The sequence below is a fragment of the Varanus komodoensis genome, unplaced genomic scaffold (genome assembly GCF_004798865.1).
Source record: "Varanus komodoensis strain SLA01 unplaced genomic scaffold, ASM479886v1 scaffold3, whole genome shotgun sequence".
Classification (NCBI taxonomy): Eukaryota; Metazoa; Chordata; class Lepidosauria; order Squamata; family Varanidae; genus Varanus; species Varanus komodoensis.
Window position 1 is genome coordinate 44,863,003 of NW_025335761.1, and position 19,500 is coordinate 44,882,502.

General features: G+C 36.5%; 1 protein-coding gene across 6 annotated transcripts in view; it reads right to left on the reverse strand.

The window, feature by feature from the left end:
• Positions 1-1,730: 1,730 nt before the first annotated feature.
• The window catches only part of RPS6KA5 (ribosomal protein S6 kinase A5), a 53,036-nt gene continuing 35,266 nt past the window's right edge, over positions 1,731-19,500 (reverse strand). For all 6 annotated transcript variants that reach the window (XM_044437172.1, XM_044437171.1, XM_044437170.1 and 3 more), the window contains 5 exons: positions 18,767-18,937; positions 16,978-17,169; positions 15,863-16,022; positions 14,245-14,408; positions 1,731-12,600 (listed from right to left, as the gene is read on the reverse strand). In XM_044437172.1, the coding sequence (XP_044293107.1) occupies positions 12,361-12,600; positions 14,245-14,408; positions 15,863-16,022; positions 16,978-17,169; positions 18,767-18,937 (927 nt within the window). In that variant the 3' untranslated portion in view covers positions 1,731-12,360. The remainder of the gene's footprint in view (positions 12,601-14,244; positions 14,409-15,862; positions 16,023-16,977; positions 17,170-18,766; positions 18,938-19,500) is intronic.

Sequence of the window (19,500 nt, forward strand, 5' to 3'; positions counted from 1 at the left end):
CACAGATAGGCTCCATGGCTTCTAGTCCAAACTCAGTCTATATACAGGGTGTCCCAAAAAATTGACATTTTTTGAAATGTGAATATCTGAGTAACTACATGTCCTAGGCAAATGAAATTAAATAGGCTTCATGTTGAACAATAAAAGATCCGAATTTGAAAAAGAGATTCAAAGGGATGTAGATTTTATAACCAATTTCACAAAGCTTCACAAGTGTTCAATATACGCACCGCCTGTGACATGACACACATCAAGTCGTTAGTCCACCTCCTGCCCAACACGCTGCAGCATTTCTTGCATAATGTTGCATAACTAACATTAGTTAGTTTTTACACATTTTGTTAAAATTTGAGATCATTTGAGTGAGAATTGGCTGTAATTAGACTATGAAGTAATGTCAATTTTTTGGGGACACCCTGTATTTCACAGGAGACAGTGCTCAGCATAGGAAATGTATAAAACTACAGTGGTACGTTGCTTCACTAACTTAATTAGTTCCACGATTCTGGTTGTGAACCGAATTAGTCACAAACCAAATCAAATTTCCGTATGTTCAATGTAGTAAGGTTAATCCATTTTTTTTAAATCACAAAAATATGAACCATGTCCCCAGGGCGCCTTGCCAAGCCCTGGAGCAGATGGGCCAAAGCAGAGTGGGAGGGGGGCTGTGGCTCCCGTGCCTCTACCATGGCCTTCTCAGGGCACGCTGCCGCCGCTGTCAAGTGACCGCCATGCTGCTTCCCCACATGGCGGGGAGAGGTGGGAGGCACCCCACTTGGCTGGCTGTGGCCCCATCCCTCACCTCCCCTTGCCTCGGCCCACGGAAAGCCATTACCTCCCTCCTTGTAGCCCTCTCCCGGCTCGGGGAGCTGCCCTGCGCCCGCCTCTCTGGCTTCCCGCTCCTGCTCCCTCTCCTGGATAGGATATCTCAAGAAAGCCACGGGAAGTGCTGTGGGGAAGTGTTCATCACCTGATGTGTTTTGCCAAACTTTCTGAATTGTTCGCGAACAGAGGCATTCGTGAACTGAGGTACTACTGTACTTATACACCAGCAAGAGATGTGCAGATGATGACTCTGCCGTATGCGTAACTCTGCAAGTGCTTGGAGTTTAGCTCCCATTGTGGTCATAATTCATATTGGAGTAGGTCAGAATATGACCTACTATTCAAAATATGCAGGCAATAATTGATGTCCCTAGAGACTCTGGGGTCCATCAGTGATCCAAAGTGAAGAAACCTAAGATAGGTACTGCCCTTTCCCTTAACTGCTACATTTTCTCTAAGGTCTGTGCAGCAAACACATCCAGAAACCATAGCACAGGAAAGGAGGCCTCAGTTTGGTGGTAGTGCATGCAGAGAGTCTCAGGTTCTGTCTCTGCTGTCTGCAGATAGGGCTAGGAAAGAATCCTGTCTGAAACCCTAGGGAACTTCCTCCAGTCAGTGCTAACATACTAGGGCAGTTGGGCCAATGGTCTGATAAGAAAGCTACTACTTTTCAAGAGGAAGTTACGGAAAGAGGCTTGAGAGAAAAAGTGGAAGGTGAAGGGAAATGCCCATTATGCAGGATGCATCAACATTCCCATTCTATTTTGTAGCTGTTCAGCCAGGACCCACATTCTAAGATTATACAATTATTTCCCTTCCAAGTGTCAAGCATGCTACGATTTTGGCAAGTGTGCACTATAAAGAACAACACACCATCAAAATGAAATTAATGGCACATGTAGAACTGTTTTCTACACAAGACAAGTTTATTTGTTGAGGGTAGAACAAATATATCAGAACATATACACGATGTAAGCCCTTAGTGCTTGTAAAATTTAAATCCACACATCAAACATTTCAGCTTAAGACTTAAGATAATATACTTTTTCAACAAATGCAAATTTGAAGTTGCTTCTTTCAGAAGTTGATACAACTCATTCAGGAATGGTCAAGAGCGAGCAAATTAAAAGACGTGTAAAAAGCATGCATCTTCATTAAAGTTTACACAAATACTTGCCAATGTTAACAATGCTGATACAAAATAATATAAAATTCCTTGATTTTTGTACTTGGGGAAATAGTAAAGGGTAGTGACAACTGTAACAATAAAGCATTCAAAATATTATGCAGTTCATATATGATACTTAAGTACTTGTGTGTGCATGTTATATTTTACACGCACAGTTGAAGGGATTGAGGGAAATACACCGGTATTTTTTCTTTCATCAAAATAATTCTAAAGAAGCCTATGTTCCACATTACACAATAAGTTAACATTTAAGTTCTAGCCCAGCTAGAATGAAGCAATCTATTACTGTTTTCATATAAACCATATAAATATTACACTTCGGGAAGATGTTTGAATAAAAGCTTTTATTGTATATATTAGATTTGCATTAAAAGAAAACCTTTTTATATACCCAGTAAGAACCAGTAAATTAATAATTAAAATGCTGTCATGGTATAAAGTTTGCATATTTAAGAAATGATATTTTATGGCCAGATTAGCTTCTACTATATTTCCCGAAATGTTATATATTAAGAACTCCACAAATAGAAAGAGATAACATACAAAGGAAATACACTTTAAAAATATCAGTCAAGCGTGCTGAAGTATACAAAACAAGTAAGTTTGTCATTTTCACAATAAACACCATACTTATCTACAATTAAATGTTTAAAAATAGTTCCTTAAGCAAAACAAATGGATGAACCTCACAATGAAATCCTGTCAACAGTTTCCAACTCTCTCAGTACTTAAATGCACCTTGTGCTATTTCCTGCCTTTTTCTATGTTTCCATAATGTACCCACATATATCAATTGTATTCACAGTTGCCCATATCTAGGATAAATCAAGTCTCAATTTAAAAAGCTTGCAGAAGGCTAGTAAAATGCACCTGCCAAATTACCATATGCACCTCTGTTTTGATGATAAAGAACAGTAATATAATTGCATAAGCCCAGCAGATTGATAAAAGAGCCCAGCAACAAAGAGGGAAATCCTGATTATAAACTCAGTCCAAGTCACATGAAAGCTGTTTTTATACTCAATGTGACAAAACTGCTTATGAAAAAAAACATCCTAACAATACCTAATTCATATTTTAATGCATTATTTCATTGAAATAGGCTGGTTGCATCTCTGGGTTCAAGACAGGCGTACAGCAAAGATCTATGCATGCTACTCACCTGTCAGGTTGGGGCAGAATGTGCCACCAGTTCAATTACTCTCTCTTGCCTCCCAGTAGGAAGTCGTTTTTGCTAAAGACTTCAGAATGGAGGCTCTTTTAGTTGTTTCAGGCTTGGCCCCTTAACAATAGATCTGTACAGTGGCAAATTCCCTCATACGCTTCTCATCAAGTCAGTCTGCTATGGAAGGCACATACTGCAGTCACTTGACAAGTGTGGAAGAACCCACATTGATTTCCATCTCAACAGAGTTTGGGAGTCATGTAATTCTCTCATTTTGGAACTAACTCTAACACTGCATAACAGGATGTAAGATAATTCATGTACAAAACCTGTATATCTGTTAGAACTAAGGCTATCTTACACTGTTGCATTATGTTTACCATAATACACCAGGGAATGTCTTGTGGATTTAGGCTACATATTACACCTAGTATATATCATATATTTATATTTAGCTGCTAGAACTTTGGAAAAAAATACAATATTAATTCATAAAAGACGTTTGGAGGGAAGTGTCCTCCAGCTAATGTTGCGGCAATCAGTAAGTACTATTCCGGAGCTATATCTAAGTCTTCTTAGTAATAAAAAGCTAAAAACCCTCTAAAGAGAAAAAGGAAATTGATAAAAGAAAGAAGAGTTCTGAGAAACTCTTAAAATACAGAGAAAGAATGTTTATATTCAGAAGTATCAACATAGTTGTGCTCAAAATTATAAAATTATTTTCAATTATACTTGCAAAATCACAGAATTAGATTTGCACAAGAAAAGTACTAGCTTAACATTTCTTAAAAATGAAATATATTCTAAGAGGCCAAGACTCTCCTATTGAATCTATCTGTAAAATTATTCCTTTGATTTACCAAATATATGCTTGTTTACATAAGTTCAAAGCATTTGCAATAGGAAACACCAATTAACCAAACATATCAACTGGTTCTTTAAACATTGGTCACAGAATCCCATTTTAGGTTAAATTCTAGACATCAAAAACCCTGATGTAGAGGTTACTTGGAACAGTTTTCATCTCTTATGGGGGGACTTTCATTACAGGGATAATACATTTTTCCAGCACTTACATTACCGTATTTTCCCTAGAAAATGCAATCATTTCCCTAGTGAGTGTTTCCCTTTTCGCTGGAAATATGCTGAAGAATGGGACTTTACAGATGTCACAAGCACCAAATGGATACTGCTAACGTGATACCCACACCCCATCAATCCTGCCTTTATTAGGAACTTAATTCTAAGGACGCACATAGCATTTGTAAAACAAATTGGCTGGATGTCTAAAAATGAAAACAGTGTATTTTATTTGCCATGCTTTCTTTCCCCACCTAAATAATGTTTAAAAATAATGCCACAGCAGCAGCTTATCTTTCCATTCACAGCAAGACTATTTCTCCTTCAGCAAGGCCATTGCACCCACACCCTATTATGTGAGGATGAGATATCATATAAGCAATTCTAGAGTCAGGCCAGTACCAGTTTAGCACTAAAGTGAACCATCAGGTTTTAATCATCTGGAAAGTACAAAATAACAAGCATTTTCCTATGCTCTTCTTTCATTTATTTCTTTCAGTTATTTTCAGTTATTTAAGCTGATGTATTTTAAGTGTGAGGAAAATACTCTGGTTCAACCAAGCAACACATTTTCTCTGTAAGATAGTTTTCACTACTATTTCTTTAAGTCAGATTTCTTCCAGTGTACAGTATTATAAATGTTCAGTTTTCTTCTATAATAATCTTGTTAAAACTAGAATAAACTTATGCTTATGCTTATGCTTAAACTTATGCTTAAATGTATGCTTATGTAACCTCTGACCTTCATCACTGCATTGTACTCAAACCTTTCTTAGTTGCTAGTTTTATCAACACAACTCAGTATACAGTGCCCTAGTTAAAATCCTACTGAAAACTGAACATAATTTAAGAAACTGAAATTATAGTTTGGGGGAATGACTCATTACAACTTTTGGCAGAACACAGCCCCCTTCATTATTTTGGGGGCATACATTTAGAAAGAAAGAAAAAAGTCCCAACAATCCCCAGATAGCATGCAAGGCCATTTTTGTGCTTAAACATGCATAAGATTGCACACCTAGTTACTTCTTGAGAATGGTGCTATTCTTCTTCATTAGAGCACAAGATAAAATAGTTTTGCATTTGAAAAGTGGCTGGGACAGAATGTCACTAAACTAGGATGAGCATAAGCCATAAGGTATTACAGGAACTATCTAATAAAGCAAGCAATTGCATTACAGGGATTCTCTACACTCAGCAGGGCTGTTGGGTAGTATACTGCAAAATAAAAGGGTGAGACAGAGGCTGATTAAGTGGATGACTGCAGCCTTTAGACTACCCATACTGCAGAAGTGGGCAGCCTGTGGTTCTCCAGATGCTACTGGGCAAGCTTCCATCACCATTGTCAGCATGGACCATGGTCAGGGATGATGAAATCTAATAGCATCTAAAGGGCTACTGGTAAAAGGCATGTCTTCATAGTCCTTCGATCCAATTTAGCATCTTAACACACTTGAGGTTTCTGGAACCAGTGCATTTTGCAGGTGTGCCAGCCTCTTTATTTCAACTATTCCTAAGACCATGTCTGCCACAAAATCCCAAATTGTGACAATGAAAGATAAACAAGTCATTGTATGACATTAATGCAATTACTATGAAAAGTGAAAAGATTCCAAGGCCAATCAGGGATCCCCTGAATATCCCTTTTTGTCTAACTAACTAGCAATTCAATCCACTCCACAGCCTCATAAAACTTTACACAAAAGAGAATAGGTATGTAGATACTTGCTAGAAAAGCACAGGCCACTTCTGCTTAATATAGACATAACAACCAGAGCCTTGAAATTATCACTTGGATGCACAGAGGCCATTCCCTGCTTCTTAAATAAATGCTATGTCATGATGGTGGCCAAGCACAAGGTATCACAGAGAGAGGCAGCACAGAGGATATGGAATGTGTCATTCAGCCATTGTAAAAAGAAGTGGCTTTTATAAGAAGAAAATTATATAAATGAAATCAGTCAAGATAAATTACCAGGATTTCTTAGATTTGAGAACATAAAGTGAGCACTTTAAAACATGCAGTTTACTAAATTTCTAAAAACATATCAATGAATATTAAATACGTTACCTTACATTTCATACCTACATCTACAAAGTTCATTTCCTACTTTTTGCATAAAATTGCAATAGCATATGCAATCACACATTGCTACTTATAAAATGTTTACAAATATTTTATATTTGAGTTCTTCATGAGCATTTAATCTAGTGCATTCAATTTTTAAAAATATTTTATTAAAATTACATGATATAACTTTCAATGCCTAATCACTGTACATATTTAACATCCATAAGATTGTAAATGTATACTTATATTTTGATAATACATCAATTCTTAAAATATCTCAAGAATGCTTAAAGCTATTACTCTGTGGCAAAATGTTACACATTAGTATCGACCAATTTGCTGATGGTTAAATCAAACTCCGCATTCTTTAGAAAGAGAAGGTCTTTAAACAAATTAAAAGCATTCCAAATAGCAGATCTGGGAAAGCTCTTTCCCATAGATCAGCCTTCTTCAACCTGGGGATATATATTACCTTTATATCCTGTCTTTTTTCTTCTTGGAAGGAACCCAAAGCAATTTACAAGGTTCTCCTCCTCTCCATTTTATCCTCACAACAGATCTGTTAGGTAAGATAGGCTGAGAGTCAGTAACCACCCAAAGTCACCCAGTGTGATTCGTGGTCAAGTGGGGACAGGAACCCAGATTTTCTGATGCTCAGTCTAACACTCTAACCACTGCAACACCTCATAATGTAGTCAATGTTAGTCCTTCTTAATATATTCTCATTAAAACGAATGAGATTTAAATTAGTCACTACTTAAGACTCATTCATTTTAGCAGGCCTAGTATAAGCAGAATTAACATCAGACAACCATGGTACCCTCCAGATGCTTTTGACTACAACTTTCAGCATTCCTGACAATTTACCATGCTGTGTGGAGCTGATAAGAGCTGAAGTACAAATTATATGGAGGATAACAGGCTGGGGACAGCTGCTTCATATCTTCAAGAGTTGCTGCCCATCAGAATAGAGTAGACAGGACTGGACTAGATATATAAGGCAGATATATAACTGCCTTCAATATAAGGCAGTTTCCTATATAAATAAAACCCACTGGTTTTGGTTAAATTGAAGTTAATGTTCAAGCAACATTAGGATTGGGGTACCCATTTATAAAAACTAGGAATATAAATTACAAAGGGGAAAAAGCAATTTAGAATAACAGTTTCAGCACTCAACTATTTTAACGAGGCTGTTACATATCACAGTGCAACAGTATTAGCACCTTTGTGGCTATTGAAAGAAACAAATTCAAGGAAATGATATATTTAGCAAGATATCTGGATGGATATATATATCCTTATTTTGGTAGAAGTAATTTCATTAATCATAGCAAATGCTAAATTTTGGGATTTTCATTACATCATCTTTTGGCTTATTTAAATTACTTTGTTACTATGTGCACTCAGATCATGATATTTTACCAAAAGATATTTTTTCCCAAAAGTGAAAGAATGATGTGCCAGAATCTAGCAGCTTCTTTAATTATGTGCTTTGATTTGATTAGACTAATTACTTTAGATGTAAAACAGGCATCAGGTTAGATCCAGACCAAGTCATACATAAGATCACATGTACGATGAGACTTAAATCAGTCATGACTAACATAGCTCCACTTTATAAGTAGGAGTAAGTCTGGATCCAATGCATGGTATACATCTTGCCCCATCTCTTCCCAACTCCATCATAATCTAACAAACTATTACTGAAGATGGAAGGCTCCTAATTTAGTACGGAGCACTGCAATAACTGATCTTTGTGTCTTTTCTGGCCCTAAAATATCATAATATAAATGCATTTTGAAAACCAACATTTTAGTCTATAAAGTCATTTAGCTTATGGTGAGACAAACAGCACTGTGGTATCAGAAACAGCATCCAATTCCTAACAAAGGCATCCAAGTTTTACTCGAATGACAAGGCTAAAAATCACCAAAACAAGTTTGCATAAAATATACTTGTTCTCTAGATCATTCAGTTAACAATTAGCATGCCGTAGAAAAGGGTTAACAACAGCCTTGTCCCAGGTAGTGCCATACTGTGGACAAGAAACAACAGTCAGCATCTCCTGCTGTCCTGTCCTGATGCCAGCAGGACAGAGCACCAAACAACAGGTTAAAGTGATTAGAAACTAGACTCTCTCATTCTTATACTATTCACTCTATCAACAGAAAACATGTTTTAATAAATGAAACTGATTCTGAGCAACAAGTTACACTACCATAAAAGCACTTGTAAAATAACTGTATCTGTTCCAGTTAATTTCCATGTATTACTGTACCAGTTTCTCTAGCTATCATATTATAGCTGCATTAAAGGTGACAGACAAAATTACATGTTGTGCATATTCAATATTTAGAAATCACAAGATTTTTTTGAATAAAACCATATTAATAATGTAAGTTGTACTCTGCATTCATTCTATTCCCCAGTAGTACAAAAAAGCTCAGTGAGCTTTCACAATAGCTGCCTATGCAAGAGGACCATGCAAATATAAACAAACTCTCCCTTTTCCTGAGAAATATTACTTTATTATCTGCATTTTATTAAGTTCTAACAAATATTAATGAAGTTTTTCTTAACATAAAATACCACTTATTTGGATTTCTCCCAAAGGGACTAGATTTTAAAAAGACTATAGGTGAAACTACATATGAATGTAAAGCATTGTCCATTACAGTGTTATTTAGTCATCTAAGGACTTAATCCTATGCAAGCTTAGTAAGGGGGAAAAAGTTCTAAAACTCTAGCATGTCTCAGCACAGCTGACTAGGGCATTGTAGACTCTTTCTGTCTAAATATGTGTAGGACTGCACCTTAAATTACTGAAATAGTAAAAAAAAATACTTAACCAAACTTTGTAGTGAAATGAAATAAAGATGGCAAGACATCTCTTGCAGTTACTTAACACTAATGTATCTGCTTGTTAGCGCTATTTGCAAAATCATGACAAATTTATTAGAGGAAAAATTTCACTCTTTTCATTAGAGGAAAAGCATTTCATTATATAGGTCACAAGGGGTCACATGGGAGGGTTTCTGGGCAGAAGAAACAGGGAAGAAAGGGATGGGCCATCCCAAAGGACCAGTCATTGTGCTTGGGCTGTGGCTGGAGAAGGAGCTACCTGTGATCTGCAGAGATCACAGGCCCACAAACTGTTTTTTTTTTTCATTCAGTGGAATTCATTGTGCACCCCACAGGTTCTGTGTGGAACTCCTCATGAGGCCCTCAAGGTATAAAAAATGGGACTGCCCAGATATAGGTCATATTTGCAAATAAAACAATGAATCTAAATTAAATCTTGATGTAGTAGTGTATATTTTAACTAAGTTACCTTATGTTGTTTGTGCTAGCATCATACAGGATTGGAAAGAACAAGATAGTACAATCCTTAATCTTTCCATCAGCTTAGAAAATGTGTTGGAATTTATGCCAAAGTATTAAATTTATAGTGGAATTCTATGCATAATTAGTCAGAAGTAAATCCCATTGAGCTCCACAAGACTTACTCCTAAGTGTGTGTGCACAGGATTGTAGGCTAAGTAATTTGTATTGCTAAATAGTGAAACCCTCAGATTTAAAGGTGTGCCAATTCTTCAGCACCAGGGCCACAATGTAGCACATCTAAAGTATTTTCAGCTGATCTGCCTTTTAAAAGAAGTAATTCATGCAAGCTTCTATCCTGTCCACAGTTACACACATAGATTGCAGGCATAATTTAAGTACCTGAACACAGTATGGAAGCCAAGGCACATGTGGTGTAGAAGCTGTGTTCATTCTAGGCTGTATATCCCTTAGATTTTTTTTAAATCTCATGGTTAAAAAGCTCAAATTAGCATTTAAAATTAATTACAGTGCAATCCAATGTGCCTGCCCATAACCTACTGAATTAGGAAGACTGTGGGCATCCTGTGTAGGTGGAAGCAAAGCAGAGGTGATTTGCCTCTGTGCTTTCACTGCTCTGCAAACCTTAGATGGCTGCTTTCTGAAGTCTCCCATGGCTGTCACGGAGTGGTCACAGGATTGTGCTCTAACTCATATTAGCCACCCCAAATGTTTAAACAATTAAGGTTGGGATCTTGTGCATTTTTAATAGCAGTAAACTTAATCAAACTCAGTGGGTTTATTTCTAAGTAAACATGTATAAAATCACACCACATACCTGGTATCTGATTACAGGCCTTTTAGTTTCTGTCACTACATGCTCAAGATCGCTTTCACAACAAGAGCTGGGATCATACTTTCCCTCTAAATGAAAACTAGATGACAATGCTAAGAACTAGTGAATCAAACAGAAAACTTCCTAGACCAATTGTTCCTGCTAAAAATATTGTCAATATAGAAAAACATGCTCTTTCCAGGATTTCCATAGACAAATCTGCACTACATTTGTCAAACATTGATAGCAGATGTAATGATGTAAACAAGTGATTTATAGAAAACAGTTCCTATTTTCTTTTGCATAGGATTTGGGTTTAGTTTATTCTACAATGCAGCAAGGTGTTCTTAAAATCTGTGTTGGACTCCAATAGCACAAACATCTATGTATGAACTTTAACTTTATACAAATTGCCTCACTTAATTCATAACAAGACTATTCAATTACTTTTTGCAACACTGGAGCACATGAGCTGCAGGAGTGATCTGCATATATTGACAAATTATGCATTACAATTGAAGATATTACTATTTAAATGCATCAGTAAGAGTCACATTTATTATCCCAATTATAATACAACTACAAAAGGAAATATCTAACTGTAGAAAACACAGTGTATAGATGTGAAGCACAGTGCTTGATAAAATATTCCTTTAGTTTTCTCAGTGCATTAATGGTTTAAAGTTAAATGTACCCCATCATGAAAGGGGGCAACATCTGAAAACTATTGCATGTATGCATTGAAGGAGTGGCAAGAGAACAAAAGCTTAATATTGAACAGCTGAATGGTACAATAAGATCATAATTCTTACAGAAGTTATTACAGACTACACAGCAGCTCCAAGAAGTACTCATTGCATTGTTCAGTTACTCATTAAATGCAGTTACAGATGTTCCAAAACATGCAAATACTTTAACACTACAACTAGACAGCAAACTGTCAAAGGTTTTATAAATCACAGCATGCTTAGCTTTTGGACCCACATGGTAACAGGAATATAGACTTCTCACTTAAGAGAAACTAATTTAAAAGCATACATGTATTAAGATAAATATAAATATTTTTTCAGAAAACCTTTACGCATTTAATGCTTAAGAAATAGCAAGCAAATAATTTTATGAAGCTATTAGAAACCCCAACAGGTTTCCAAACTAGAAAAAAGAAAATAGCCAAAACCTGGAATAGAAGATAAAATCATACAGTTCTGAATACCAGCCCTTGCACTAGTTAAATTGTTGCATATGTCTTGAAGAAGGATTGATGCATCCATTTCACATGCTGAAGGTCTTTGGATGTGGCTTAATTTTCCTTGTGCAAGGCTTCCTGCACATGGAAAATGGCTTCTGCATATACGGATATAGCTATCTTTTGATCCTGCCAAATGTCTCAACATTGATCACCTCATTTTGTCATCTTGCTAACGTCTAGACATTTTCAAAGAAAGGAAACCATTAGTATGAAGTCTGCATGCACCAAGGGCTGCCATTCTGGGGATTTATAGAACTTCTTCACTGGCAAAGGGCAAGCCATGTTTGCGTGTGCAATGTCTTTTCATTAGACAACAGCCTATGTTTATGAATAGCATAAAAACAATCATTTGGAGATGACTTACCAAAATGTTTTCTATGAAAACACCTTCTTAACACACTATTTTCAACTTTGATTCTGGCTATAGTCATAGTGGCATTTTAAAATGTCCTATTGTATACCAGGACTGACCCAGAAAATTAGAAAGCAAAGTCTGTAAAAATGTGTGCCCAATACAGGAGTTATTAAAAATGATAAACTTTGTAGTGTTCAAAGGAACACATATGTCTGCAAGTTTATAACAATTTAATTAATCTTCTCAAGAGCAAATTTACTGTATTTTTCAGTCAGAGAACTGGAAGATACTCTCTGGATTATTGCTGTCTGTGAGATTTGTTGGCTGCAGTGTCTTTGTAGGGGTAGTTTTACCGTAAGAATGAGAAGAAGAAGAATGAGAACTTTCACTGGAACTACTGCGAGTCTCTGTACTTGTGCTCGTCTTTTTCATCTTTCTTCTTTTCGCAAGAGGTGCCTTGTCAACATTCTGGAGGCAAAATCCTTCCCTTTTGTACTTGTTAAAGGCCTGTTTTAAAAGGTAGATATAATACTGTGTATTCAAACTGGACTTAGTTCTTGAAGTTGTTGAAAATATTAAGACATTCCCTAATCAACTGAGTTGCATACAACTCAAATACATTTAAAGCAGTAAGGTATGATTAAATTCCCAAAATAGATGCTGTCAATTTCATTTTATGCTGCCTAATAGTCAAAGCTCTCTGGGCAGTTTACAACAGTCCATGAATACACTATACTGGATAATTAGAGGGAGTGGTGACTACAGTAAGTGCACATCAGTTCCAATAAGTGCATAAAAAGCACATGGATTTTTATGTACCTATGATTTTTTTTTACAAGTTGTATATGATCACAGTGTTTTTCATGGAATACTGGAGGTTTCAAAAATGCTAGCTAGCTAACAACAAAAAGAGTACACGCTTTCCGTATGATAAATATCAAGCACAGCTCCTTCTTCTTTGTCCTCCTGAAAGCTGCATTAGTGACTGGGCTGATGTGAGTAGGCTCTAAGCAAAGGTCACTATTGTAGGCCCATTCTCATAGCAGGTATATTTGGTGGTAGCAATGGCAACATCATTCCTGTGGAGCCACCATTCACATTTCCCAGAATGTCATGAAGTGAAGCTAAGTTGAGAACAGTGTGGGATGAGAGCTAAACATGGAAGGAAATTTTTAAATTTTTAAAAATTGTTTTAAGTGGCATGTTAAGGGGACAGGAAGGATGGATTTTAAGTGAAGAAAAAGAATTCTGTACAAAGTACCTTTGGAATACATAAAAGATGGCAGAGTACATCTATTTTTTCATTTTCTTTCTTTGTATGTTCTGAACCTAAGACTAAGTACAACGCCATTTATTATATACTACTTTGTTTCTCAGGATAACAGTAGGATAATCTCCCTAGAAGCTCCTGTGATGGCCTGACATGCAAAAGCAGCTCTGGCTTGAATCAACAGAACAAGTGAACAGAAAGGATGTATAAGAGGAATGAATTACTTCCAAGAGTTTGGCAAGAAATCAGGGACTAGAGACATATGGATTTTGTTACATCCAGTCCATCTGTGTTTCATAGCTTTTGGCTACCTTTCATTTCATTGTCTTCTCATTGACAGAACTGGGGGGTTTTAAACCAGAATTTCATTCTATTTGCACAAAAATTTCATTCACACTTGCACAAATGTACGTTAATTAGCTCATTCCCACTAATATAAAGGAGCATGAATCTCCCCTTCCAAAAGTGAAGAAACCCAGTCTGTACGTCTATAGTGTCCATAAGACTCAAAAATGGGTTAATTGAGGAATCTGCATATCTGAGAAGTCTGAACTCATTTGATTATGTTGTGGATTTTTCCTACACTCTGTTTAGGGACTTGACATCTCATGATTCCACAGTGGGAGCAGTACAGATAAATGGCTTCCAATGAAATGTCTCTATTTCTCCTCTCCCCTCCCACTCCCCAGTAATCCCCTATTTCAATAGAAAGTTTCATATGTTCTGGGATCCCAACAAGTGAGAAAAAAGGGCTCAAACTTATAAGCTGAGGATATTAAAGCACTATTTTTTTTGAAGCAAAAGTGTATCCAGTTTAAAGTAAATAATAAATTGGCAGAAGAACATAGCTTAATGTTTAAAAAAGAACTATATGAACTTACATTAAAGGTTGCTTTGACATAACTGTGTACAGCAGCTCCTGAAGATCCTAAATTGTCTGGAGTCATTAACGGGTTGGATGATAGTTGGCTCCCATCTTGAAGCCATTCGTTGTATCTCAAGCTGGTCATTTTAATTCTCTTATTTGGATCCACTGTAAGGAGTCCTAATAAGAATTTATTAGATATTCTTAAATCAATGGACCATTATTTATTTTTAACAGGCTTTACTTAACTTTGATTTATAAACAAAAATGAACTGCTTTGATAATCTGATTTATAACTTATAAAATGACAAAATTTATTTATTTATTACATTTATATACTGCCCCATAGCCTGGAGGGCTCTCTGGGCAGTTTACAGTAAAATACAATAAAATCAACAATACATTAATAAAGCAAATAACAATACAATAAAAACAAATAAAAACAGTAGAAAAATCCAGCAGTTAATGGCAAAAGTATGATAAAAGCAAGGCATGGAGGAAATAAAAAACAAAAGCAAAGTTAAAAGCCAATTGAGCTATAATAACACATGGAAAATAAAAAGTTCTTTGCCTGGTGCTGAACAGAGAGCAGCAACGGCACCAGGTAAACCACCCCGGGAAGTTTAAAGAATCTTAGGGTTGCAGAAATAATTAATTAGGGACATTTAATAGACAATTCATTTTAAATCAACTGTTCTTAACAGTTAGCATTTGTGGTATATTTTCAGAAACTACAGGAAATCAGATTATCACAATGGCAGTAATTCAGGTACTCAGAAAAACATTAAGTACAGTAATATCTCGGTTCATGAATGCTTCTGTTTGCAAACAATTCAGTTCGCAAAAAGAAAGTTCGGCAAAATTTTCCTTCCGTTCATGAACTCTGCATTGGGTAACGAAAATAACTACAGCCATCTTCCCCACACGAACACGAACGCAGTCATCTTCCCCACTCTGAAACATGGTCATGGGTTCCTCTAGTCGAGATTGCAGTCGCGATCCTTATAGAGGGGGCCTCTCCCTCCAAGCAATAACCTCCTCCCCACCCACCTTCCTGTCCTCTACGCCAGAAGTCGCCTCAAGCAAGGTTAGTGTTCTCTCTCTTCATACTGCACTGTACTTTGTTCCATATTTTTGTAGTTAAAAAAAATACATATGGCTCAGAACAGAGTAACCTTATTTACATTGAACCTTATGGGGAAATTTGATTCGGTTCGCAACCACTTCTGTTCGCGACCAGAATCGTGGAATGAATTAAGTTCATGAACCGAGATACCACTGTACATGCACTTCAACTATGTTGCCTTCAGAAGCTTCCCTCACCAATCCGTCCAAACATTTTTAATTTTCATACATAAAATTCAAATTAGAAGCTTGTGGAAATGCTGACACTTCAGAGCCTGTCTGAATGCAAACATATTATATTGGAGCTAAAGGAACCATTCTTTTACAGAGGTTACAAGTCAGTGATTATAAGCCAACCTTCTGCAGAGATTACAAGCCAGTGATTTTGGCCTCATCATAATACTAGCTTCCTTAGAAAATCCCCTGTTAATAAATTCCAAAAATCAAATTACTAACAACTACTGGGATTACTCAAAACTTCGTTAAGAAAGTTACTAGTCAATATATACCTTGTATCAAATCTTTGGCTTCCTGAGAAACATTTTTCCAAGCATCTCCTTCAAAAGAAAACTCTCCTCTTTTAATTTTCTTCATAATTTCCAATGCATTTGTGCATGTTATATTTTTATTTTGAGTCTGGAAGGGTACTTGTCCTGAGAGCATTGTAAACTGTTCAGGAAAGAAAAATATTAAATTAATACTATATCCATAACTATTTGTGTCTCTCTGTGTGTGTGCAAGGAAAAGAAGAGAAGATGTTATAGATATGGGTAAATACATACACCTGTAAAATGTTGCCAACAGTTTACAGACTTAGCTATGCTTGTCCATGAGGAAATAAATCCAAAGTCTGCAGTTGGGCAAAACCTTTATTAGGATCAACCATAAGCCACAAGAGATGATGCAAACAAACGAAGTAGAAAGCTTGCACAATCATAGCAGCACTTGGTAAAGGTATTGCCCAAAACTCGCAGCACAGCTAGCTAAGGAAAGCTGAGAGCTGTAGGACTTCATTCCATCTACTCATGCATAGCTTAGCAATTCAGATTGGAGGAGAACTATACATACAAACACAATTTGAACAAAATAGTATTTTCACAAGTTGCAAAATGGATTCATTTCACTATAGTTTGAAACCATGTGATAAAATCTGCATTATCAAATGCACTACCCTGTTGGTTCTATTTCTGTAACAATGCAATAAACAGAGATAATGCTTTCTCTCACACACACTGTTAAGAGATCAGTAACCAAACAAAAGATCACATGATCCCCTCCTACGTTAATCATGTTTTAAGGGTTATGCCAGAACAGATAGTTGTTCTGATTAAACAATTCCCCTGATTACCCAGGATTTGAAGTTGATTAACAACTCTGATTAAGCAGGGCTGTGATGAAGCAGCTTGCAATCCTGTGACCCACACAAGATTTCCTAACAGAGGTTAAGACAAAATCCTTATTATATCTGTACTGGTCCAGTGAAAGATCCTATTGAATTAAGCATGAATGATGAGCACTAAACTCTGCAGTTAACTTTTCTACTTAGACCACTTTGGTCTTAGATTAGACCAAATCTCTGGCCGGTTATTTAAAAATGCAGAATAAAATTAAGTGCTCAGCTTACCAAAATGACTCCCAAACTCCAGAGATCACATGATTCATCATAACCATTATGATTTAAGAGCTCTGGAGCAGCATAATGAAGGGTAAAACATGGTGTCTTAAGGGGCTGATTGTCAGGTGGCTTTAGACGCGCAAATCCAAAATCAATTATTTTTATTTCTGAATTGTCACTTTCATCTGTGAATAATAAGTTCTGAAAAACAAAAACCTTAAAATAAGAGATTTATAATCTATGATTTCAATATAAAATTCCAATGACAGTGACATTTATAAGAATCTATGTTGCTTATACTTGAGATAACTACAAATGATATATTCTATGTGTATACTTCACATATTCAAAGCCACAGACCTTGCTTGCAAAATGTTCTTTACTGACCACAGCATTTTCCAGAAGCACAATCACCCAGAATGAATCTGTGAGCATGCACAGAATGCTTTGTTGTCTAGTATTTACTTCAAGAACTTTCCTTCTGAGTAAAGCTGGGTTCCATCCTTTGGGGAGGTGCCTGTTGGAAACAAGCACACCTCCTCTCTGCAGGCTGATCTGCCAATTGGGCACCCCTCCTCTGCTGATATCGTATCATAGAGTTGAGAACCATATCCCCTTCATCTGTCTCTGACAAACTCCCCTGTTCCAAGCCCCCTCCTGATAGCTGTACATCTTGGTAATTCTCAGAGGCTGCCCGGGCACCTGGGGAGTCTGGCCTTGAGATAAGCCCTTGCACTTCTCTCACCTCAATGTCTTGAACTGGCCCAGATTCTGAGTCCTCCTCCACTGCCCCTCCTCCTGAGACCAGCATGCCCTGGGAATGCATGCCAAAAGCATCTGCTCTTCTCAATTCCAACAATACTTAACAGCATAATTATTCAAAACTAAATCAATAAGTAAAAGAACAAACAAACAAGACCAAGAGTCTTAAGTGTCCCTTTTTCTGCTTCGAGGATAACATTATTCTCTTTATCATATGTCCTCTGTATGATTAGCTCTTCATTATCCATTGAGATTCCCTATACCAATGGAAGACTTCTCTCAGCATAATAGAGAAGGGTATAATTTTCAATTAATCCTCTTCTAACCTATATTCCCCCCCCCCCAACAAATTACTTCCAAAAGAATTGGAAAAAATGTTGGACAGTTCCAACAGTATGTTGGAAAATTGTAACATACCCATATGCATGATGAACATTAGTCACCTGGGTTGCTAGCAAGAAATCTATGTGAAATTTAGAATAAGGAACTAAAAAAATCAAATATCAACCAAAATAAATGCAAGATACTATTATGAAGAAGACTTTCTCTGACAATGGTTATTCACATAATGGCATTTTCAACTCAAGGGTAACAAAACAATTGACTGATTATAAACCTATATTAATAAGACCACAAAGCAAAACTGGGGCACAACTATTACTGAGATAACTTAGCCAGGGAAAAAAGATGTGACATTTCATCCTCAATGAACAGATCTCATAAGCTTCATCGTAATGAAAAAGAATGCAGTGTCCTAAATTTTACTAAAAAAAACTTTATTGCAAGTTTTATATCAACACCTCCATTTTAATTATTTTATTGTGTTCTATCAATACAAACACTACTACAATCAGTTCAAAAAGTGATTGAATTATCCAAGCATTCTGAACAAGAAATGCCTACCCATCCCAAACAGAGGCTCACTGGAAGCAATTGTAACAAAAAGGCAAACTAAAATCAAACCAAAGAGTTAGGTAAAGGAGAGAGGGGTGTAAGTCAGTATTCAAAAGTTTTGTTTATTCCCCCGAGATCATACCTCAGGTTTTAAGTCTCTGTGGACCACTCCAACATCATGCATATGACTCACAGCTGAAACAAGCCTGCGCATGATATAACTAGCTTCAGTTTCACTGAAGTGTTTCTTTTGCTGGATGCGTTCAAGTAATTCTCCTCCTTTCAGCAGTTCCATTACTAGAAATGTATGGAGCTAGAAAAAATACATTTGTATGCACATTTTTCTTAGAAAATGTAATAATCACTAACTATGCATATTTATTATTCATTTAAAATATATATGAAGGATTTGGCAGAAGAACTTATTTAAGAGGAAACTAGAAAGCAACAGCAAATGACAAGAAGCAATGTACCCCCTAGCATATCAACTGCTTGTTGTGATTATTTAATTATTTTCTCCACCTCCAGTCATTCACGTCCGAATTAAAATGGAAAGCACACTTCAACAATGCACCTGAAGGGATTGATCTTCAGAGCGTGTAAGAATTACTTGTTCCCAGGGTCCCATTTTTTTGCACCCTCTCAGGGTAGGTTCAACAGTATCTCTGCATTAAAAGTGATTGCAATATCCAAGCACTCTGAACCAGAAATGCCTAGCCATCCTAAACAAAGTCTCATTGAAAGCAGGGAACAGTAGATAAACTAGACACACTATAGCAGCCTCTTCTGTGAGTGGATGAATTGGCAGGAGATGTATAAATTTCGACAGCACATTAATTCTTCTCCCATAGCATATTTAATGAGAATGGCTTACTT